The sequence below is a fragment of the Erinaceus europaeus genome, chromosome 1, assembly GCF_950295315.1.
Source record: "Erinaceus europaeus chromosome 1, mEriEur2.1, whole genome shotgun sequence".
Lineage (NCBI taxonomy): Eukaryota > Metazoa > Chordata > Mammalia > Eulipotyphla > Erinaceidae > Erinaceus > Erinaceus europaeus.
Window position 1 is genome coordinate 169748164 of NC_080162.1, and position 25635 is coordinate 169773798.

At 39.1% G+C, this 25635-nt stretch overlaps 1 protein-coding gene across 1 annotated transcript in view; it reads right to left on the reverse strand.

Annotated features, from left to right (window-relative positions):
* Positions 1-409: 409 nt before the first annotated feature.
* Positions 410-25635, reverse strand: part of LOC103124621 (carbonic anhydrase 13) — a 47709-nt gene continuing 22483 nt past the window's right edge. Inside the window, exons 3-7 of the mRNA XM_016193543.2 lie at positions 25324-25442; positions 22052-22147; positions 18780-18842; positions 17803-17958; positions 410-1241 (exon numbers count right to left, since the gene is read on the reverse strand). Coding sequence (XP_016049029.1) covers positions 1122-1241; positions 17803-17958; positions 18780-18842; positions 22052-22147; positions 25324-25442 — 554 coding nt within the window. The 3' untranslated portion in view covers positions 410-1121. The remainder of the gene's footprint in view (positions 1242-17802; positions 17959-18779; positions 18843-22051; positions 22148-25323; positions 25443-25635) is intronic.

Genomic DNA, 25635 nt, shown 5'->3' on the forward strand with positions numbered 1-25635 from the left:
ATCTCTAAGAAGAATGTGGATGGAAGAGGAGATGGACTTTTCCAGAGGAAAATGGGTTGTATAATTATGAACTGTTTATGTATTTATATGAGGCTAAAATAATTTTTTCCAATAGTTCATAGAAAGATGACCCATGACGGATCATTTATGCCATGTTTTCAAAATACAGGGCAAAAGTAGGCAACCCACTCATCTTCCCCTTAAGTACTGCACTAGTGCAAGTAATCTGTCCATTTCAAATCATACTACTGTCATAAATAGATAATGAGCATTACATCTGGTTAACTATTAGAGAGTTTATTTATCATAAATACTACCAAATGAAAGTGATAGATGGCATAATTCCTTAAGGTTTAAGTTACTGTTTATTTTATATATATATATATATATATATATATATATATATATATATATATATATATATATTTTTTTTTTTTTTTTTTTTTTACCATAGTACTGCTCAACTCTGGCTTCTGGTGGGACTTCCATGCCTTAGGCATGAAAGTCTTTTGCATAGCCATTATATTATTTCCCTAGCCCTGAGGAATTCCTCACTGAAAATCTTTGCCTTGTTTTTGAGCTGTAAAGTAGGTGGTTTGCATTACACAGCTATATCCTGACCACCCACCTATTTTATTAATGATACCATGCAATAAGAATCAGATGCATGACCAAAACAAAACAAAAAAATCACTTTAAAGACCTTATCTACATCTTATGACTTGGATAGCTATCAAAAATATATTCTTTCACTCTGGAAGCAAATTTAAGTTTTTTACCAAAACAACTCTGAGGCTCCACAGATTCTCTGCAGCACAAGAGCATTTTTAAATCAAAATATTCTGAGGTTTGTGAATACTGTCCATGTTTCCACACAGGCCAACACTGATGCATTTTCATGGGTTTCAATAATATAAAACAAGGCCAACTTCATAACTTCAAATGTAAGATGGATGAGTTACTTTAATTTGTCTGAAGAGATAGACTTTTCCATGATGAGTAAGCTAATAGCAAAACAGTACCCATTTAATTGAATTCCTAGAAAGCAAGAAAACTTGTGTTGTGTGGTGATGTGTTTTTTTCCCTCTGAAGGGTGGGTGATCTACTACTGGTGACTGCTTTTAATGGAAAGAAGCTCTCACTTTGCGGCCCTTCAGAGGCTGTGGTGGACGATGGTTACTCAACAGAAACGCTGCTGACTCACCCTCTGTTGTACACAGGAGACTGCGGAATGTGGCCAGCTGTCAAAGAAAAGGGCAGAGTTATTTTCAGTATAGAAAGTTAAGCCAGTGTTAGTAAACTATCCTGGAAAGAAAGTTGAGGAGCATTTAATGTTTCTTCTGCCAGGAACCAAAAGTAATGCAAAGAGAAAGGTATGAGTCCTGCATAATAAATTGACTTTTCTGAGTAGAAAAAGACTGTCAATGAAATATGCATTCCCTATGTGCATTGAAGCACTGTTTGCAATAGTCAAGAAAGGGAATCAGTGGCAAATGAGTAGATGAAGAAGGTGGGCTGTATATGCACAGTGGAGTACTGCTCAGCTATGGAAAAAGATGGAATTTTGCCATTTGCAAGAACATTGATGGGTATGAAGGGGGGTTTGGCTAAAAGAAGTAAGTAAAAATTAAAAAGGCAAATGCCAATAATCTCCCATGTGAGCTATAAACAGAGCTAAGGAATAGATAAAACCAATTTAAACAAGATAAAACAAATGGGCCAGAGGGGCCAGGTGATGGCATATCTGGTAGGATATATATATGCTACCATGTACGATCAATGACCTAGATTAAAGTCCTTGGTGCCTATCTGCAGGAGGAAAGCTTTGAGTGGTAGGGTAGTTCTGTAAGCATCCTCTCTCTTCTCTTTCTTCTCTTCTCTTCTCTTCTCTTCTCTTCCTTCTCTTCTCTTCTCTCTCACTCTCTTTCTCTTCCTCCCTCCTCTCCTCCCTCTATCAAAAATAAAATAAATAGTAAATAACTGATAAAGTGGGAAATAGCTCACCAGAAGAGCACATGCCTGATCATGACCCAGCTTTGAATTGTGGTACCACATTGATGGCATCAGGAGAATGCCATGGAGGTAGATCAGTGCTGTACTGTCTCCTCACCCTCTGTGTCTTTTCTTCTCTCTCTCTCTCTCTCTCATTATCTCTCTCTCTCTCTCTCATTGTCTCTCTCTCTCTCTCTCTTGTTCTATCAAAATGAAGAATGAAAAATCAGCCAAGGGAGGTGGCTCAACAGTGGTGTCACACTTGGGAAAAATCTTGGGTTCATTCTCCTGCATGCAGTAAATAAAAGTTAACCTTAAGGTTACTAGAGGTACAAGGTGCAGGGGTAGGTACCAAGGTTGGTGGGAGTCAAGTAGAAGATGATGATATTAGCACTCTGGAGATGGAAGTTGTGTATCAGTTTATTTTTAAATAAGTGGGAGAAAGCTCTTCCATAACATACATAATGAAGTGAATAAATGTTACCCCAATTAAAAAAAAGGATTTTGTTACAGTTTTACCACCATACCTGTGGATTCAAAAGCAAGTATATAAGTATTCCTTATTTGAAGATCAAAGTATCTAACTATGGATATGATCCTTGAAAGAAGATGGAAATTATAAACAGAAACATTTTCAATGTGATCTAAGAAGTTCAATATGTAACAATTCAGAGAATGTCCTCAAAGAAACAGAATGGGACAGTGGAGAGGGCATTGCACTGACATTAAGAGCTTCCTTATTGCTAACCATGATGTTTCCATCTAGTGTGAGGGCTCAAAACCAGGGTCTAACATATGGTAAGGCATGTATTCCATCAGCTGATCCACTCCTTAGGTGCCTTGAAATGATTTTTAAAGGGTATAGATAAGGAAAAGATTTAAATACTATTCATATTTCACTAGAGTGGACTTTTATAGGTAAAACCAGATGTGACTTAAGTAATTCTCTGGGAAAGTCAAATAGCAGAAGCTAATAAAACCTAAAATCTGAAGCCACAGGAATGATACCCAGCTTTCTGCAAATGACAGTATTCCAAGAGATCATTCCAGATGACTGTGCAGGACTCCTCAGTCCAAATTAGGACACTAATTCACCTGCTCACCAAGCACAACCAACCTCCGAGGGAAACTGTTGATTCCTATGAAAATCCCGGCTTTATCTAACCCACCACCCCATTTGTCCTCTGCAAGTGTGTCACAGCTCCAGAACTCCACCTCACCTTAGTATCATCAGTTTAGAATGGGAACTCAGTCTAGATCTTTCTCTGGAAAGTCTTCTTCTAATGCTAATATCCCCTAAAACTATCCTGGTGCCCATTTTTGGCTATGGACTACGGTCTCAATTACTTGGTCCAGATTCTCTTGGTTCTGTGTCCTCAGTCATGACACTGATCTCAAAATGCATGACCCTGTCTGGCCCCTACTAGCGTCACCCATCTCTGGTTCCTAGTTTTCTTCAGGCAGAGAAGTCTTCCCATCTGTCATCAAAGCTAATGCAGCATTTCACAACTCTTGGCAGGAGTGTCCCTAGCAACCTGGAAGCTGAGGTGTGGAGGACAGTTTTCACTATTTTCTTTGGCTCTAATACTGAAATTTTAATTTCCCTGAGGTACAAACGCAATAACAGACAGTCATTTATAATGTTTTGTAAACACTTTTTATTATGCCACTATAGTGCTCAAATTTATTCCACTGACTGCCAAAGCTAAGTAAGAGTGAAAAATCAGCCCCTATTTTGTAGTATTGTGGTCCATATATTTTCTGCATTTCTTCTTCCTTGAAATTCTCCTTTACTAGCAACAAAACAATAAAATATCTAGGAATAAACTTAACCAAAGAAGTGGAAGACTTGAATACTGAAAATTATGAGTCACTACTCAAGGAAATTGAAAAAAACACAAAGAAGTAGAAAGATATTCCACATTCATGGGTTGGAAGAATTAAAGAATTAACATCATTAAAATAGATATACTACCCAGATCCATATACAAATTTAATGCTATCCCCATCAAGATCCCAAGCACATTTTTTAGGAGAATAGAACAAAAGCTATAAATGTTTATCTGGAACCAGAAAAGACCTAGAATTGCCAAAGCAATCTTGAGAAGAAAGAACAGAACTGGAGGCATCACACTCCCAGATCTCAAAGTGTATTATAGGGCCATTGTCATCAAAACTGCTTGGTACTGGAACATGAATAGACACACTGACCAGTGGAATAGAATTGAGAGCCCAGAAGTAAGTCCCCACACATATGGACATCTAATCTTTGACAAAGATGGCCAGACTATTAAATGGAGAAAGCAGAGTCTCTTCAACAAATCATGTTGGAAAAAATGGGTTGAAATATGCAGAAGAATGAAACTGAACTACTGTATTTCACCAAACACAAAAGTAAATTCCAAGTGGATCAAGGACTTGGATATTAGACCAGAAACTATCAAATACTTAGAGGAAAATATAGGCAGAACTCATTTCCATCTAATTTTTTTTTTTGTCTCCAGGGTTATTGCTGGGTGCCTGCACCATGAATCCACTACTCCTGGAGGCTATTTTTTCTCCCTTTTGTTGCCCTTGTTTTTTTTTAATCATTGTGGTGGTTATTATTATTGTTGTTGTTGTTGATGTCGTTACTGGATAGGACAGAGAGAAATGGAGAGGAGAGGAAGACAGAGAGGAGAAGAAAAAGACACCTGCAGACCTGCTTCACCGCCTGTGAAGCAACTCTCTTGCAGGTAGGGAGCCGGGGGCTTGAACTGGGATCCTTATGCCAGTCCTTGTGCTTCGTGCCATGTACAGCTAACCCATTCTGCTACTGCCCAACCCCCTGTCTAAATTTTAAAGACATCTTCAATGAAATCAATCCAATTACAAAAAAGACCAAGGCAAGAATAAACCAATGAGACTACATCAAATTAAAAAGCTTCTGCACAGCAAAAGAAACCACTACCCAAACAAAGAGACCCCTCAAAGAGTGGGATTATTAGCCCATTCTTATTGTCATACATCAGACAAGAGGCTAATGACCAAAATATATTAAGAGCTTGCCAAGCTCAACAACAAGAAAACAAATGATCCCATCCAAAAATAGGAAGAGGACATAAACAGAATATTCACCACAGAAGAGATCCAAAAGTCTGAGAAACATGAAAAAATGCTCCAATCCATTGAATGTCAGAGAAATGCAAATAAAGACAGCAATGAGATACCATACATCCCTGTGAGAATGTGATACATCAGAAAGGTAGCAGCAACAAATGCTGGAGAGGTTGTGGGGACAAAGGAACACTTCTGTACTGCTGCTGGGAATGTAAATTGGTCCAACCTCTGTGGAGAGCAGTCTGGAGAATTCTCAGAAGGCTAGAAGTAGACCTGCCCTATGACTCTGTAATTCCTCTCCTAGGGATATATCCTAAGGAACCAAACAATAAGATCTGTGTATACCTATGTTCATAGCAGCACAATTGTAATAGCCAAAACCTAGAAGCAACCCAGGTGTCCAACAACAGATGATTGGCTAAGCAAGTTGTGACATATATACACAATAGAATAATACTCGCTATTAAAATTGGTGATTTTACTTTCTTCAGTTCAACTTGGATGGAGCTTGAAGAAATCATGTTAAGTGAAATAAGTCAGAAACAGAAGGATGAATATGGGATTATCTCACTCACAAGCAGAAGCTGAAAAACAAGATCAGAAGAGAAAACGCTAAGCAGAACTTGGACTGGAGTTTGTGTATTGAATCAAAGTAAAAGACTCTGGGGTGGGTGGCAGGAAGGGTTCAGGTCCTGGAACAAGATGGCAGAGGACCTAGTGGGGGTTGTATTGTTATATGGAAAACTGAGAAATGTTATGCATGTACAAACTACTGTATTTATTGTCCACTGTAAAACATTAATTCCTCAAAAAAATTTAAAAAACAGAAAATTCTCCTTCATTTTACTACACCCAGTTATCACTTTTAAACAGTCCATATTAGTTCTTTCCTGAAGTCTTTACCTGACTTCTCCAATTTAAAAAAAAAAAAAAGTCTCTCCTTCTTGAGTTTCCTTACACCTTTGTTGTCTTAGAACATCAAGCACAGTTATGTGACATTAGTTCTTCATGAATTTATTTCATGCCTTCTCTTAGAAACCACTTGCTTATAACCGTATAAGCATTTTGAAAATGAAGGGTGATTCCTTTGTCAGGCTTGCATCATACTCTACAAGGCTGACAGTTCTTAAGCAACTCTACAATTAACTTGTACGATGTTCTACTTTAACTTGAAAGTTAATTATTCCCCACACCTATGAACATCTAATCTTTGATAAGGGGGCCCAGAGTATTAAATGGAAGAAGGAGGCTCTCTTCAATAAATGGTGCTGGGAAAACTGGGTTGAAACATGCAGAAGAATGAAATTGAACCACTTTATCTTGCCAGAAACAAAAATCAACTCCAAATGGACTAAAGACCTGGATGTTAGACCAGAAACAATCAAATACTTAGAGGAAAACATTGGTAAAACACTTTCCCATGTACACCTCAAGGACATCTTTGATGAAATAAACCCAATTGCAAGGAAGACTAAAGCAAAAACAAACCAATGGCACTACATCAAATTGAAAAGCTTCTGCACATCCAAAGAAACTATTAAACAAAGAGACCCCTCACAAAATGGGAGAAGAGCTTCACATGCAATACATCAGACAAGAGACTAATCACCAAAATATACAAAGAGCTCAGCAAACTTAGCACCAAAAATGCAAATAACCCCATCCATAAATGGGCAGAGGATATGAACAGAACATTCACTCCAGAGGAGATCCAAAAGGCTAACAAACACATGAAAAATTGCTCCAGGTCACTGATTGTCAGAGAAATGCAAATTAAGACAACATTGATATACCACCTCACTCCTGTAAGAATGGCATACATCAAAAAGGACAGCAGCAACAAGTGCTGGAGAGGCTGTGGGGACAGAGGAAGCCTTTTGCACTGCTGGTGGGAATGTAAATTGGTCCAGCCTCTGTGGAGAGCAGTCTGGTGTGTACTCCTATGTTCATAGCAGCACAATTCATAATAGCTAAAACCTAGAAGGAACTCAGGTACCCAACAACAGATGAGTGGCTGAGAAAGCTGTGGTATATATACACAATGGAATACTATACAGCTATCAAGAACAATGAACCCACCTTCTCTTACCCATCTTGGACAGAGCTAGAAGGAATTATGTTAAGTGAGCTAAGTCAGAAAGATAAAGATGAGTATGGGATGATCCCACTCATCGACAGAAGTTGAGAAAGAAGATTTGAAAGAGAAACTAAAAGCAGGATCTGACTAAATTGAAAGTAGGGCACCAAAGTAAAAACCCTGTGATGAGGGGTAGACAAGTGGATTCCTAGGCCGGTGGGGGTTGGGGGTGGATCGGTGGGATGGGACACAGTCTTTTGGTGGTGGGAATAGTGTTTATGTACACCCCTAGTAAAATGTAGTTATATAAATCACTAGTTAATTAATATGAGAGGGGGAAATTAATTGTATGTCTCGAAGTTTTTAAAACACAGACTGAGTCTTTTTAATATATAGGCTGTATATTTGATATGCAGACTCTCTCAAAAGCCTAGACCAAGTAGATCAGAAGCAACTGGTGGCACAGCTATATACAAGATGCTGGGTACTATACAGCAAACCCTAACAAAAGGACTTTTCAAAGTTAACCCAACTACCAAATAATGTGATGATAACAATAACTATCCATTGTCTTTTTGAACCCTAAGACAGCAGGAACGTCACATCTCCACCATAGAGCCTATATTTCCCCCAGTCCTGGAACCTTAGGATAGGGCCCACTTTCCACATGCCTCTCCCAATCCATACCAAATAATATTGCATCTGCCAATCACAACCTAATCAACGCAATGATTGCCACCTCAACATTCTTCAGCTCAGACTGTGTCCAGAGACTTCATGTGTGGAATGACAACCCTTCAGCTTCATTACTCGGGTGAGACCTTTCCTTTCATAGTATTCTCTAATTTCATCTCAGGTGGTTCACTTTCTAACAAAGTCCCAAAACCAAGATACAGACCAGGTTCTGTGAGAGAGAGCATATGTTCACATGTATCCATTACTAGTGCAGAATATATACTGAAAGCAGACGTACACTAGAGTTTTCAGTGAGTACCCCCCCCCCCCCAACACTTCCCCTCCAGTATTCCAACCTTTGGGTCCATGATTGCTCAACAATTTGTTTGGCTTTGTATGTTAACTCTCTTTTCAGCCACCAGGTTCCAGATGCCATCAAGATGCCGGCTAGGCTTCCCTGGACTGAAGACCCCACCAATGTGTCCTGGAGCTCTGCTTCCCCAGAGACCCACCCTACTAGGGAAAGAGAGAGGCAGACTGGGAGTATGGACTGACCAGTCAACATCCATGTTCAGCGGGGAAGCAATTACAAAAGCCAGACCTTCCACCTTCTGCAACCCACAATGACCCTAGGTCCATACTCGCAGAGGGATAGAGAATGGGAAAGCTATCAGGGGAGGGGGTAGGATATGGAGATTCGGTGGTGGGAATTGTGTGGATTTGTACCCCTCCTATCCTATGGTTTTGTTAATTTATTCTTTTTTAAATAAAAAACAAATTAAAAAAAGAAAGTTAATTATATAGAAACTTATGTAATATGTCAAAATTGGTTGGAATAAATTAAATGCAGAAATAAAGGAAAGTTTTATTAGATCATTAACTATCATTAATTGCAAGATACAAAATTTTACTTTTGCAAAGGGACATTAAAGGTTTGTTGCATGAAGAGCCTTCAAACAATTTCCTTGTATAAAGCAACTCTAAAATCTAGGTGAAATACTAAAACCAACTAGGTGCAGATACTGGAAAGTTAGTGAAGAGAAGCAGAGAGACTGGAGGGGCAAGTTCATGTTTACCTGAATGGGAGATCAGAGTTCTACTAATGAGTTCCTGTCTTTCCAGTTTTTTCACTTGAAACTGAATGGAATTTGTAAGACATACAGCTTCAATGATGCCCAACTATCTTAAAAAGACAGAGCCACAGGTAATTCCCAAACTCTCTATCTATGAATCATGAATATGTGTAAGAAAAGCAACCACACCGGCTGAAATGACACCAATGTTGAAAGAAAATGTGAAGTTCAAATCCAGCTAATAAAATTATTTGCCTTGCAGATGCTACTATGATTACATCCTGACTTCCCTGGGCAGGCAACCTCACCAATGTGTCCTGGAACCTCACCTTTCTGGCCCACTAGGAATAGAAACAGGCTGGGGATATGGATTGACTTGACAACATATATGTCCAGTAGAGAATCAATTACAGAAGCCAGAATTCCTATCTTCTGCACCCCAAAAAAGAATTTTAGTCCAGGGACCGGGCTTTCTTACACCCAGGTAAACACACATAGTACTAAGTGCAAGGGCCTGCACAAGGATCTAGGTTCTAGCCCCCGGCTCCCCTCCTGCAGGCAGGTCCTTTCATGAGCAGTGAAGCAGGTCTGCAGGTGTCTCTCTTTTTCTCTCTCTGTATCTCCCCCTCATCTCTCAATTTTTCTCTGTCCTATCCAATAAAATAGGGGGGAAAAATCGCTAACAGGAGCAGTGGGTTTGTAGTGCCAGCACCAAGCCCCAAGGAAAACCCTGGTGGCAAAAAAAAAAAAAAAAAAAGAATTTTGGTCCATACCCCAAGAGGGGGAAAATGTTAGGGGAAGATGATCAGAGGGTTCTGAACTCCAATTCCATCAAGACCCAGAGAAAGAAGAGGAAAACAGGAAGGACATTCAGAAGTAGCAATAGGTGTAGGTGTGACTTATAAAGGAAGAGAAGGCAAGACCATAGCAAAATGGGAATATAGTTAAAGATATAGATAGTCATAGAAGTTAACAGTCAACCCACACTTGTGACCTTGGCAGTTTCCAATGGAGGGGGTGGGGACACAGAACTCTGGTGGTGTGAATGATGTAGAACTATAGCCTTCTTAGCTCATAATCGGGTAAATCAATATTAAACCACTAGTAAAAAGAAAGAAAGGAAAAAAGAAAGAAAAAGAGAGAGAGGGAGGGGAAGGAAGGAAGGAAGAAAGAAAAAATTACTTGCCACAGACTAGTGATATATTGAACTGTCAGAAAAGTCATTTTTCACAGAAGACTTTTCCTACAAGCCAGTCGTTGCCCTGAAAGGATTTCTGCTCTGCTATGTGTATAACACAGGCCAGTTCAAGCCCCTGGCACATGGAGACACTGCGACACTGGGGGTAGCTTCAGCAGTGTGGGCTCCCCCATCTCTTATCATATGAAAAAGTCATTCTGGGGTGATGCTCTGTCCCACACACACACCCCCAACACACACACACACACACACACACACACACACACACACACACACCTTTCAAAAAATTTTTTTAACAGAATACATTCTCCAAGAAATAATCATTTCTAATCTGATTTGCCCTTTTGGTTAGTGGCATATAACAAACAGTAGAAAATCTGGAGAAAAAGAAATTACTGACGTTATTAAAAGATCTAATCTTAATAGCTCATGACCTTATGTGTTCAAGTGAGAAAAAGGAGTGAAGACCATGTTTCCCAGTGACTTCAAAAATAAAAAGCTAAAGACTAAAAACTATTTTTTGAAAGTAACTCTAAGCAACATACACATCTAAGCAAAGCACATCTAATTTTACCTTATATAAAAGAGCTAAGCAAATAAATGCTTTTACCAACCATCTCATGTTTTAGGTTTTTTCTTTCACGTGATTTATTTTCCACTGTGAAAGAGAGGCACAAAATAAAATAGTATTTTTAAATTTTAGAACAGCCTTAATTTTAGAATTATAGAAGAGATAGTACACATTTTTTTGCACACCACATAGTTTCCCCTATTATTAATGTTAAACAGTATGAAAGATTTTCCACAATCAACAACCAATATAATATCATCACTTTAAAAGATGTATTTATGAGAGTCAGGCGCTAGCACAGTGGGTTAAGCACACGTGGCACAAAGCACAAGGATCCCTGTTCCAGTCCCTGGCTCCCCAACTGCAGAGGAGTCGCTTCATAGGCGGTGAGGCAGGTCTGCAAGTATCTAGCTTTCTATCCCCCTCTCTGTCTGTCTTCCCCTCCTCTTTCCATTTCTCTGTCCTATCCAACAACGTCGACATCAATAATAACTACAACAATAAAACAACAAGGACAACAAAAAATAAATATAAAAAAATTAAAAATATATATGTATTTATATTATATGAGAGATCAGCGCACCATTTTACTTTGGCATATATGGTGCCAGAGTCTGAATCTATTTACACCAGTCTTTGTGCTTTGCGCCACATGCAAAGCATCTTGAACAGAGCTAAAAGGAATTATGTTAAGTGAGCTAAGTCAGAAAGATAAAGATGAGTATGGGATGATCCCACTCATCAACAGAAGTTAACTAAGAAGATCTGAAAGGGAAACTAAAAGATTAGATCTTTTAATAACGTCAGTAATTTTTTTTTCTCCAGATTTTCTACTGTTTGTTATATGCCACTAACCAAAAGGGAAAATCAGATTAGAAATGATTATTTCTTGGAGAATGTATTCTGTTAAAAAAAATTTTTTGAAAGGTGTGTGTGTGTGTGTGTGTGTGTGTGTGTGTGTGTGTGTGTGTGTGTGTGTGTGTGTGTTTTGAGTGTGTGTGTGGTACAGAGCATCACCCCAGAATGACTTTTTCATATGATAAGAGATGGGGGAGCCCACACTGCTGAAGCTACCCCCAGTGTCACAGTGTCTCCATGTGCCAGGGGTTTGAACTGGCCTGTGTTATACACATAGCAGAGCAGAAATCCTTTCAGGGCAACGACTGGCTTGTAGGAAAAGTCTTCTGTGAAAAATGACTTTTCTGACAGTTCAACGTATCACTAGTCCGTGGCAAGTAATTTTTTCTTTTTTCCTTCCTTCCTTCCTTCCTTCCTTCCTTCCTTCCTTCCTTCCTTCCTCCCTTTCTTCCTTCCTTCCTTCCTTCCTCTCTCTCTCTCATTCTCTCTCTGCAAGTATCTAGCTTTCTAGATACTTGAAGCAGGTCTGCAAGTATCTAGCTTTCTCTCCCCCTCTCTGTCTTCCCCTCCTCTCTCTATTTCTCTGTCCTGTCCAACAACGTCGACATCAATAATAACTACAACAATAAAGCAACAAGGACAACAAAAGGGAATAAATAAATAAATATAAAAAATTTAAAAAGATGTATTTATAAGAGAGATCAGCGCACCATTTTACTTTGGCATATACGGTGCCAGAGTCTGAATCCAGGGCTTCATGCATGTAGCACTGAGACACCTCCCAGATGGCTAATATAGTTTTATTAACTAAAGTCCATTCTTTGATTAGATTTGCTTTATTTTAACTTAATGGCTTTTTTTTCTGGATCCCACCAAGAAACAGTATTACATTTAGTATTCATGTCTTCTAGAGAGAGTATTTCTTGGGGGCCAGGTGGTGGTGTACCTGGTTAAGTGCACAAGGATACAGGTTCAAGCCCCTGATCCCCACCTGCAGGAGGAAAGCTTCACAAATGGTGAAGCAGGGCTACAGGTTTCTCTCTGTCTCTCCCCCTCTCTATCTTCCCCCACTCACAATTTCTCTGTTTCTATTCAATAATAAACACATAAATAAAAATATAAGAAAAGAAAGAGTATTTCTTGATTATGACAGTTTCTCACTCTTAAACATGTTTTTGATGACCTTATCAGTTGTGAGGAATATTAAGCAGGTTTTTTTAATAGAATGTTCCTCAACTGGCTTTTCCTGATGTTTTTCTCATGATTAGACTAGAATTCAACTTTAAAATATATATATTTATGTATTATATATAAATATATGTCATATATATACTTTTTACATTAGACCATGGAGGCATCAAAGAGTTTATGCATCGAACTTTCATGCCTGAGGCTCATAGGTCCCAAATTCACTGCTAGGCACCATTATAGGTTGAAGCTGAGCAGGGCTCTGATAAAAAGAAAAGAAAGAAAGAAAGGAAGGAAGGAAGGAAGGAAGGAAGGAAGGAAGGAAGGAAGGAAGGAAGGAAGGAAGGAAGGGAGGGAGGAAGGAAGGAAGGGAGGAAGAAAGAAAGAGAGTTGGGCAGTAGCGCAAAGCACAAGGACCAGCGTTAAGGATCCCGGTTCAAGCCCCCAGCTCCCCACCTGCAGGAGAGTCGCTTCACAGGCGGTGAAACAGGTCTGCAGGTGTTTGTCTTTCTCTCTCCCTCTCTGTCTTCCCCTCCTCTCTCCATTTCTCTCTGTGCTATCCAATAATGACGACATCAATAACAACAACAATAACTACAAAAATAAAACAATAAGGACAACAAAAGGGAATAAGCAAATAAATATTTTTTTAAAAAAGAAGCACATTAGCAATTATTATTAATAAACTGAGCCCCAAATAAGATACAATGGTGAATTCACAGCTATGCCATCACAATTCCAAAACTTTTAGGGAGCTGTTTTTTTATAGGTTACCCTTACTCAATTTAAAAAACCAAATTACAGATTTTTGATGAATTCTCTTCTAAACTACAGGTATATTGAAAAGCAAATTATTTTTCCAAGTGACTTTAAGGAATAAAGATTTTCAGATGCTGGGCCAGCAAGATAGCTCACCTGAATACTGTGCCTGCTTTGGCATGTATGTGACCCAGGTTCAGGACCAGCCCCCACCACACCAGGGTAAGCTGCAGAATTGTAATGTCTTTCCTTCTCTTCCTTTGTCTCACTATCTCTGTTTCTCCCTTTCTATATGAAAAAGTAGGTTTGGAGCAGTGAAGTCCCCATCATAGCAATAAAAGAAAAAATTCCCTATTGCTATTACCTTGAAGTAAAATTCATAGATCTTACTAGAAACTTTTTCAGATTTACCAAAGAAATATATAAGTCAACAGTTTAGCACATGAAGGAGAGTAAATGAACTCCATTAGTAAGATCACTAAATCAGCAACAAGTCTTTCTTCTTATGATACAACTCACCTTATTTGAGATAGCAGGAAAAAAAAAAAAAAAGACAGGAATTTCATGTCAGTCACACTGTGGATTTTTACCCAGACTTTAACAAAATGTTGATAAGCATTTATTCATCCTAACAACAAAGTCAACAGAGGCTGGATATGTTCAAAGACTAAAGAGGACATGTCACCTCATGTGACCTTGGTAAAGTTAACGGTAGCTAGTTCTCGTCTTTGATTTGAAAGCAGGGAATAAATAGTCAGCTAGGATGGTGGACAAGCCCGGAACAGAAGTAGCTCATTAGCTAGAAAGATTATTAAACTATTTTTGTTTTGATTTTGCCACTAGAGCTTTCATTTTATTAATATATATACAGGGAGAGAGAGAGAGAAAGAAAGAGAGAGAAACACCAGCACTGCTCCACTGTTCCTGAAGCTTCTCCCCTGCATGAGAGAGCTAGGGGCTTGAACCTGGGTCCTTGCATATGGTAACAGGTATGCTCAACTAGGTGCACCACTGCACATCCCCCTCACGTTAAAAATAATGACTTTATTTATTTATGTATGTATGTATTTATATTTTTGCTATCAGGATTATTGCTGGGGCTTGGTATGCCAGCACTATGAATCCACTGCTTTGGCTGGCTGGGTATTTGTTTGTTTGTTTTCCCTTTTCCTCCTTCTATCTTATTTGATAGAATAAAGAGAAATTGAGGGGGGAGGCAGATAGAAAGGGAGAGAGAAAGACATCTATAGACCTGCTTCACCACTTGGGAAGCATCACCCCCTGCAGATAGGGAGTTGGGATTTGAACCCAAGTACTCATGAATGGTAATGTGTGTTCTCCACCAGGTACACTACTGCCCTCCCCTTTTTAACTACTTTATTGAGCTTTCCTGGGAGGTCAAGCTGGCTACCAGTTCATGAAATCTTTGATTCAGAAATTCTGCTCAGAGCTATGAACCATGTAACTGACCAGCCTGACAGCTTGATGTTATACTGGATGTTGTACTGAGGATTTTTTTTTTTTTAACTAGCTGATGTAAAATCTTAACAAGAATATAGACTAGTGGAGCTTACTGGTATCACACCTAGCAGAGCACAAATCTTAGTACGTGTGGATGGTCTAGGTTTAAGCCCCCAGTCCCCACATGCAGGCGGGAAGCTTCAGGAACAGTGCTGGGGGGAAGCGTCACAAACAGTAAAGCAGGTCTGCAGATGTCTCTCTGTCTCTATCTCTCTATTCCCTTTTCCTCTCAATTTTTCCTTGTCCTATCCAATTAAACCAAAAGAAGAACAAAAGGAAGGAAAGAAAAGGGGCCAGTCGATGGCACACCTGATTAAGTGCACACACTACAGTGCCCAAGGACCCAGGTTCAAGGCCTTGGTCCTCACCTGCAGGGGAAAAGCTTCATGAGTGGTGAAGCAGAGCCACAGGTGTCCCTCTATCTTTTTTCCTCTCTATCTCCCCCTCCTCTCTCTGTCTCTATCCAATAGTACGTAAATAAACGTTTAAAACAATTTAAATTTAAAAAGAAGAGAGTCGGGCTGGAGCTCAGCGGGTTAAGCGCAGGTGGTGCAAAGCACAAGGACCAGCATAAGGATCCCGGTTCAAGCCCCCGGCTCCCCACCTGCAGGGGAGTCACTTCACAAGCGGTGAAACAGGTCTGCAGGTGTCTGTCTTTCTCTCCCCCTCTCTGTCTCCCCCTCCTCTCTCCATTTCTCTCTGTCCTATCCGACAACGACGACATCAATAACAACAACAATAATAACTACAACAATAAAACAACAAGGGCAATAAAAGGGAATAAATACATAAATAAATATTTTTTTAAATGTGAAAAAAATTTTTTAAAGAAAGAAAAATGAGTAAATGTCTCTACTAGAACAACACGGACAGCACCCCACAGACTCATCATCGATGCTTACAGCCCCTCGAGCAGCTGCACAAACTTCTGTTAACATAAAACCAAGAATTGAGAGCAACTTCTTTCATATGGCAGACTCACATGTTTCACAAGCATCACATTCTCACTCTATGAAGAACTCAGTAAAAGCAGCAGCTCTAGGGACTGAGGCAAAAGAGAATATGCCCAATCCATTTATAAGTCAGACCAAATAACAGAAAACAAAAGTATACAGCTCTCAAGGTGCAACTTCATTTCTGTCAGAGCCTGTATACACAGTATACTTCTTTCTTCTTCTTCTTTTTTTTTTTTTAATCCTAGAAAGTGAGAGTGGGCCAGGGAAATCACATAAATAGTTACGCAAAGTACTTTCATGCCTGAAACACTGAAGTTCCAGGTTTAATCTCCAGCACCACCATAAACTAGAACTGAGCAGTAATCTGATTTTTTTTTAAAGTGGGAAAGAAATCATCTATTCATAAAAAGTCAAATATGAAAGGGATATAAATCTTATCTAGTTCAATAATCCTCTAGTTAGTGAAAGGAAACCACGGGCTTCATAAAGTGATAAAAAAAAAAAAGGAGGAGAAGGGTATTCATTTTTCTCTTCCTGTCTTTTTAGTATTTTATTGATTTACTATTTACTGAATAGATAAAAAAGATCGAGAAGGAAGGGGAAAATAGAAGATATAAGGAAAGAGAGAGAGAGAGAGAGAGAAACTGCAGCATTGCTTCTTCACCATTCATGAAAATTCCCTCTACAAATGGGGACTTGAACCCAGGTCTTCGCACATGTGTGCTCAACTGGGTATGCCAAGTCTCTATTTTTCTTTCTTTTTAAAAAAAAAAACTCAGCCTCATTTCCTTTGTTAATCTTATTCCTAAATATTTTATTGTTTTTGCTACTACAGTAAAAGGATTTCTCAGGACACTAGAAATGGACCTATCCTATAACCCAGCAATTCCTCTCCTGGGAACTTATCCAAGAGAAACAAAACCCTATCAGAAGAGATCTATGTATACCTTTGTTTATAACAGCATAACTTGTAATCACCAAAGCTTGGAAACAACCCAGATATCCAACAGCAGATGGGTGGCTAAAAAAATGTGTGGTATATTTACACAAGAGAATACTACTCAGCTGTTAAAAGTGATGAAGTCATCTTTTTTTTCCATCATCTTTAATGGAACTTAAAGACATCATCTTTAGTGAGATAAGCCAGAAATGGGTGAATACTAAATGATCTCATTTATAAGCAGAATTTAATAAATAGGGACAGGGAGGGAGAACACAAAGTGAAACGTGGACTAGGCCTGGTGCATTGCTTCAAAGCAAAGGTCTCTGGGAAAGAAAATGGCAGGAGGGACAGAAAAGAACTTTGAATTCCTGGTGCATAATGAAATTGTACTCATTTGTGAATGACCAATGACTTCTCTGTAAAGCATTAAAACCATCAATGAGAATATTAAAAATAATAACAATAATGAAAGAAACTAGAAAAAAAATCAGCCTCTGTTGCAATAGGCCACAACCAGTCTAAATTCACTCTATTATTTCCCTTTCTTTGTTTCACCTGTGAGACAGGTGAGATCATCCAGTATTCATCCTCCTTCTGATATATGTTATTTAATATGATCCCTTCAAAAATGTGACAAAAGAGAATATTTCATTATTTCTTATAGTGGAGTAGTATTCCATTGTGTTATTATATCACAGCTTTCTTAGACACTCATCTGTATTGGACTTCTGGACTGTTTGCCAGTTTTGTCTGTTATAAATAGTGGCACGGACAAAGATCATGGAACATAAGAAATTGTATTCATGTCACACCAATTGTCATGTAGACCATTATTTCCCCAGTAGTGCCATTTTCTCAAGCCAGCTGAGATCAACCTGGAGAAGTGACTTACCTGTTGAGAGCTGATATTTATAGGTTGTTTTAAAACAATCCATGTGACACTCTCAAGAAGGGGTGGAACTGTCAGAGAACCAGGATAGGTCCAATAGTCCCAGGAAGGAGGAAGCAGAGATATTGGGTCAAAATTTGTGAATTTTGTTTGTTTGCCCTGGTAAAGAAAAGAGAATTCCCATTTATCATCATCATCATCATCATCATCTTGCCTCCAGGGTTATCGATGGGGCTTGGTGCCTGCACTACTAATCCACTGCTCCTGTGGCTATTTTTTTGATTTTTTGGATAGGACAGAGAGAAATTGAGAGGGGAGGGGAAGGCAGGAAGGGAGAGAAAAAGATAGACACCTGCAGACCTGCTTCACTGCTTGTGAAGCGACTCCCTTGCAGGTGGGGAGCTGGGGGCTAGAACCAGGATCCTTCTGCTCGTCCTTGTGCTTCATACTCTGTGCATTTAACTCAGTGTGCCCCTGTCTGGTCCCGTGAATTCTCATATATTAGTACCAGTGAATAGCTTTACATACACTTCAATGCATGCGTGTGTCAGATCAGTGAAATATCTCACTGGAACCCTACTTTATGGAACTACTTAGTATTTGCCTTTAGCATCTAAAAAATACATATCTACCTACTTTGACAAAGTAGCATATCAACTAGATTTATTAAAGAAACATGAGACTTGTTTCAACATAAGTGGTCTCTAAAATGTGTTGTACCTAAGGATTTTTTCTACAAAACTCTTAACACCAGAAACTCATTAAGCATAAACAAGCTTGTGGTTATTTTTAGATAAGTAACAGTTGATAATTTTCAAAGATTAGAAGTAATGGACTACTTCTGCTCTATAGATTCAGAATGTTCCAAATCTGCTTCGAAGCAAACAACAGTATGCTGTATTTATAGTCAAAGTTTTTAAGAGTAGATAAGAGAAATTAAGAGAAAATTTGTATTTGTAGCAAATAGTAATTCATTTTACCTTTTCTTTAATGGAATCCAAGATGTCAGTAATCTTCTGCAACTGAGAATTATGTTCACCAATCTGAAAATGTGAAGTTTTAAAAGAAATGGTTACTTTAGTAAATAAATTTGAATCACCCCGGTCAGGTCACTATTTTTAAATTCTTTTTTTTTAATCTAAGTCCAGAACAAACAGTGATTGTTCTATAATAAGGCTCTCTTTACCTTCTGGTCTTATCATACCAGGAAGATCTGAACAACAAGATAATATTACAAGGCTCCTTGGCTAAACATAAGTTTGACTCCAAAACTGGTAGCAAGAGCTTCATATTTCTTCAGCTTTTTTTTAAATTTATTTCTTTATTGGGGAATTAATGTTTTACATTCAACAGTAAATGCAATAGTTTGTACATGCATAACATTCTCCAGTTTCCCATTTAACAATACAACCCCCACTATGTCATTTATCATTTTCTTCAGCTTTATAAAGGTCTAAGATACTTGAGCAAAATCTTGCTTAGTAAACTCTTACATAATACCTGCACTATTAAATCAGATGTAACTTTCAGACTCTAGATACAAACTGACGATTGTGACATCAGAATATTACAGAAAACTCTGCTCACTTCCAGCCTAACCTGATTTGTGGTCACCCACCAAGGCAATATATTATCACCTTGTGCAAAATTTATCAGAAAAATGTATGTACTTCTTTTCACTCTTTTTCTTATATTTATTTTTTAAATTTATTTTCCCTTTTGTTGCCTTTGTTTTTTATTGTTGTTGTTTATTGTTGTTGTAGTTATTATTGTTGTTGTTACTGATGTCATCATTGTTGGATAGGACAGAGAGAAAGGGAGAGAGAAGGAGAAAGACATCTGCAGACCTGCTTCACCACCTGTGAAGCAACAGGGCCTGCAGGTGGTGGAAAGCCAGCCGGGGGGTGGGGGGGGCGCAAACTCTTACACTTTGCACCGCCATGTGCGCCTAACCCACTAAACTACTGCTCGACCCCCTTATTTCACTCTTAGAGGGTCCTGTATCTACCTGAAGTTTTTAAAGACTTCAGAGTTAAAGTAGAATTTCTTAACCTGCTGGGATCTCACTGGACTTGGTGACCAAAGTAAAGCCATTGCAATCCACACCAACCTCTGCTCTGCCCTAGGACTACCCTGGTCCCAGGTCAAAGGAGTTGCAACATCAAAGAGTTGATGGAGTAGCAAAGTGCACACCCTACAAGAATGTGGTGGAGTTAAGCAGCCCAACCCACGCATAGGAATTATGACTCTAATACTTGTCTGACCACCTGTATATATTTAACAAAGGAAAATACTATTTTTTAATTGGCAAGTGCATTTGAGAAAACAACCCACTGTAATCAAACAAGTGACTCAAAAACCAGGAACTTGAATATTACTCTGCCTTGTAGCTTTAAATATTGTGCAAGCAGGAAGAGTCTAGAATAAAGTTCTTCTCAGTACCTCGGATGTTACTTATACAGCTCTTGTCATTGTTGCAATTCACATAAAAATGAGCTATGGGCAGTAAATGGAGTCACAAGATAATGTTCTGACAGCAGTGCCAAGTCTTTAGATGAACCGTGTGTGTGTGTGTGTGTGTGTGTGTGTGTGTGTGTGTGTGTGTGTGTGTGTGTGTGTATGCATACACACAAATATCCACACTGCTCTGCCAGGGATTGAACCTGGGGTTTCACACATGCAAGAAATGTGCTTCACCCACAGAGCCAACCCTCCATGCCACTATATAAGTATTTTATTTTGTTTTATTTTATATATTTATTATTGGATAGAGACAGAGAGTAGTTGAGAGGGGAGGGGAGATAGAGAGGAAAAGAGATAGAGAGACACCTGCAGCCCTGCTTTACCACTCATGAAGCTTTCCCCATGCAGGTGGGGACCAGGTGCTTGAGCACACTATAATGTGTGCACTTGACTAGATGCACCACTGCCTAGTCCCCTATAAAACTTTTAATATTAAAAAAAACTTTAATATTAATTTCAAAAGGAAAACATTAAACCCAGTTTTCTTTTTTTAAAAAAAGGTAAGCTATGTGAACCACATTTGAAATTCTTTTTTAAATTTTATTAGTGATTTAATACTGATCTACAAGATTGTGGTATAAAAGGGGTACAATTCCAATTCCAGCCATGACATCATCTCCCCAGACAATAACTTGGGTCCACCTGCATATCAGATGTCAGGCTCAGAGGAAAAAAGGAAAAAAACGGGAGTCGGGTGGTAGCACAGTGGGTTAAGCACAGGTGGCGCAAAGTGCAAGGACAGGAGTAAGGATCCAGGTTCGAGCCCCTGGCTCCCCACCTACAGGGGAGTCGCTTCACAGGCAGTGAAGCAGGTCTACAAGTGTCTATCTTTCTCTCCCCCTTTCTGTCTTTCCCTCCTCTCTCGATTTCTGTCTGTCCTATCCAACAATGATGGCAACAATAATAACTACAACAAAAAACAACAAGGGCAACAAAAGGGAATAAATAAATAAATATTTTTTAAAATGCTAGTATAGTCATGGGCCCTTTGGAATATACCTAAAATAGGTCTACTAACTATCTACAAAACAGAGACCCCAAAATCTTCATCTGCACTAATCCAGCTTTTAGGTTCATGATTAGTCAACAATTTGTTTGGCTTTATATATTAACTCTTCTTTCAGCCACCAGGTTCCAGATGCTAGCATGATGCCAACTGGACTTACCTGGGCAGACCACCCTACCAATGTGTCCTGGAGTCCTGCTTCCCCAGAGCCCTGCTCCACTAGGGAAAAAGAGAGGCAGGCTGGGAGTATGCATTGACCTGCCAACACCCATGTTCAGTGGGGAAGCAATTACAGAAGCCAGACCTTCCACCTTCTGCACCTCATAATGACCCTGGGTCTATACTCCCAGAGGGATAAAGAATAGGAAAGCTATCAGGGGAGGAGATGGGATATGGAGTTCTGGTGGTGGGAACTGTGTGGCGTGGTACCCCCTCTTATCCTAGGGTTCTTGTCAGTATTTCCTTTTTATAAATTAAAATTATTAAAAAAACAAAAAAAAGTTTAAAAGAAGGGTACAATTCCATACAGTTTCCACCACCAGAGTTCCATATACCCTCTCCTCCATTGGAAGGTTCCCTACTCTTTACCCCTCTGGAGTATAGACCAAATATTTTATGGGTGCAGAAGGTGGCAGGTCTGGCTTCTGTAATCGGTCCTGCTTAGGAACTTCTTTATTCAGCGCTAGTGATTATGTATTTAAAATAAAGTCAGTAAAATTTCACCTGTAAAAATACTCCCAAGACAGCTAGTCCATCTGGCTCATGAGCTGCTTCAACAAAGCTGGGGTATTTGTCTGAATTCCAGTGAACAACATGGAGCTGAAAGAAAGATATGCGCTGTAATACAAATATTATTTTTTAACATTCCTTAAAATATAAAGGCTGACCTACTCCCTGCCCACCCCACCTCATCCCCACATATCTCAAAGGTGTACTATTCTTTTAACTAAATTTCTTAAGAAGAATTTTTTTTCTCACTTGGAGTCAAGTCTGTCCTCTGATTAGCCTACACATTTTTTTTTTAAACAGAGGATTGCTCAGCTCTGGTTTATGCTGGTGCGGGGGACTGAACTTGGGACCTGGGAGCCTCAGGCATGAAAGTCTCTTTGTATAACATAACCACTATGCTATCTATCCTCATCCTGGCATATACATCTTTTTTCCATTCTATAACTAAATACATTTTCTACTCCTGGAGCTTGGAGTCAGGCTTTTTCACATTTCTTGAGATGAAGGCCATGCTCTTGTGTACTTGTGTACCTACTAAAGCTATATACTTGGCTAAATAAATCTGTACTCTTTGCTAACACAAAAAAAGTAATGTGAATGCACATAGAATATTTACATAGCTGTCCTGGGTGCTATGCACTAATATATAAAGTATATTCTCCATGAAAACTTTGGGTGGAATCTTCCTATTTGCTTTTGTCCAAAAATTAAAGTACAAGTGAAGGATGACCTTGGCCACTCAGCTAGTCTGTTGTACACTATATTTAGGTTTACATCACTATTTAGAATAACCCAGAGCATCCTGCCTAGGGGCTCCCAATCAAACAACATCTCAACATTGCTCCCAAATAACTGGGGGCTCCCAGAGATGGGATTGCCACTGAGTAGTTTTCCATCGGGTCCTGGCTGGTAGCAGAGTTCACCTCTTTCACAACTCCCAACTCCCAGGTGGGTGGAGATACTGACTACCTATGCAATTGGATTTCAGGTGTTCAGTGTTCCTAAAACTACCTAATCAGATGTTTATCACTATAATTTAAAACTTCTTAATGTCTAGGGACTGCTAGGTTCATAGCTGAGACTACTACTATATGGGAAAGTCTGCAGAGGAGAAATCTCACTAGTGCTATGGTATCTTTTTCTATCGTCCTTCATCTATTTTTTTTTTATTGCCACTAGGATGACCACTGGTACTCAGTGCCTGCAGGGTGAATCTACCCCCTGCAGGTGGGGAACCGGGATCTCGAACCGGGATCCTTATGCCAGTCCTTGCACTTTGTGCCATACGCGCTTAACCTGCTGTGATACCACCTGACTCCCCATGTCCAGTTTCCTTTTAAGTATAGCTTCACATTTTATAAGCAACTTGCATAAGGGGATTTCTGAATAGATGTGAATTACTGGACTGGCAAAATAGATTACTTGGATAGCATATGCTACTTTGCTATGTGTGCAACCCAGGTTCGAATCTAGCTCCCAACACATTGAAAGACATTTTGGTACAGTGGTCTTCTCTCTCTCTTCTCTCTCTCTCTTTCTCTCTCCCTATCTCTCTCTCTTTGCATTTCTGTCTCAATCTAAAAAAGAAAAAAAATTATTGGAGCAGAAGAGAACACTCAGTATAGAGCACCATTGTGCATCTTGGTGCATATGTGAGTCTGTGGGCTCGATCCCTAGCACCACAAGGAATCTACAAAGAGACCTCCATAAATGGTGAAAGAACACTTTCTTCACTCTCTCTCCTTCTCCCTCTAAAAACAAAATTTAAAAACTGGGCCCAGGAGGTGGCTCAGCAGTAAAGCACATGCATGAGATGCTGGGTTTGTTCTCTAGCAATGCATTAAAAAATACCGTCACAAACAGTGAACTATACACTGTAAAATAGTGCAATATCTACAAATGGCAAAGGAAGATCACTGAATATCCAGGCAGAAAATATAAAAGTGAATTGCTGTGGTGTCATGTTTTAAGTGGTGTGGAGAGAGGAACAAATCCTGAAAACATTGAATGATGAAACAAAATTTATTTGACTCACATGAAACATAAAATTCCACTGCCAAGGAGGGGTTCAAAAGAACACTAAAGTTGTTTCCAACTGGTTCCCTCTGAATGCATCAATCTACTTAGTAAGAGATAATACCAGAGTGACATGAACTAAATGGGTTCTTTAGATTCACAAGGACAACTGATTAGAAAAAGACAGTGTAACTACAGAGATGAGTCTACACAGCCTTCTGCTGGTTAGAAAACAACAATTCTTTGAAATATTATGGGAAACTAGTGTAAGCCACAACTTTTTTTTTTAACATGTCCTCTCTTAATACTTTGCTGAACTGACCACAATACCTTCAGGGGAACCCATGTTACTTTTATTAGCACTTCTATTTCAGTTGTACCTCAAACACATAAGCAGTAAATTCACTTTTCCTGGCTAACAATGGCAAGCACAGTTACTTAAGCTCAATGACAAGTCATTGCTGGGGCCAGGGAGACAGTATGGTGATCAATCAAAAGTATGTTCATGGAAGAGGCTTCAAAGTCCTAGGCTCAATACCAGGTACCAACATCAGCCAGAGCTGAGCAGTGCTCTGGTTGAAAATGAAAAATTAAAGAAGATAGGACTTGATAATAATATTAATAAAGTTATATATGAAAGCAGCTAGAGAAACTAATTAACACCTTGGAATCACTTCTATGGCTGAGTGCAAAGGAATTCATTAATTCTGAAAACCAATGTAAGTAATTTGCAAATACCCCCATGTCAAGCCCTGACCTCTTCTTTCAACTCCAGATGTGTATCCAGAGGCCTACTTGAATGTGAGCCTAGAATATATATTTGGCACTTCAAATACTTACCATGTCCAAAACAGAAAATTAATTTTTCTTTGCAACATCTTCCCTCAATAAGTAACAAAATCATCCTTAAGGCTGCTCAAGCCAAAATCTTAAGAATGCTTCTAGACAACTCTATTTCTTATTATTCATATCTTAACTGCCTTTCAGACACCAAGTTGCAGATGCTACTATGATTCCATCCTTAAATCCTTTGGCAGAGTATTTCACCAATGTCTCCCAGAACACCACTTCTCCAGAGCCCTACTTTACAACTAGGGAAAGAGAAAAAGAGGCTGGGCTACATTTGTAGTACATATTGACAAATTCTGTGTTGACACAATAAGTTCGGCTTATATAATCTACTGTGACTCAAGAAAGGGGTCCTCTTTACTAGGTGCAGGCTGAAACATGACAGTCTGATGATGGCTTACCTCTGCGGCGTATCTCACTCCATCTACCACGTGTTCAGACCCATGGTCATCAGCAGATCCCCAGTGGAGGTGAAACTGTCGTAACCTGTAGCTTCCAGCAAGAGGACCCCCACGCAGAACTAAACACAGATACATTTCAAATTGTTAGGAAGAATAAACTATTTATATATGCTGTGACAACCCATAACCTCTTCTTAGTTATTCATCATGTCCACATATCCCCATGTCCTCTAAGGAATTATTTACCAAAATATACTTCATTTTGCTGACAAGAATGCAAGTTTGAGGTAAATGAGTGAAAATTCAGTATAA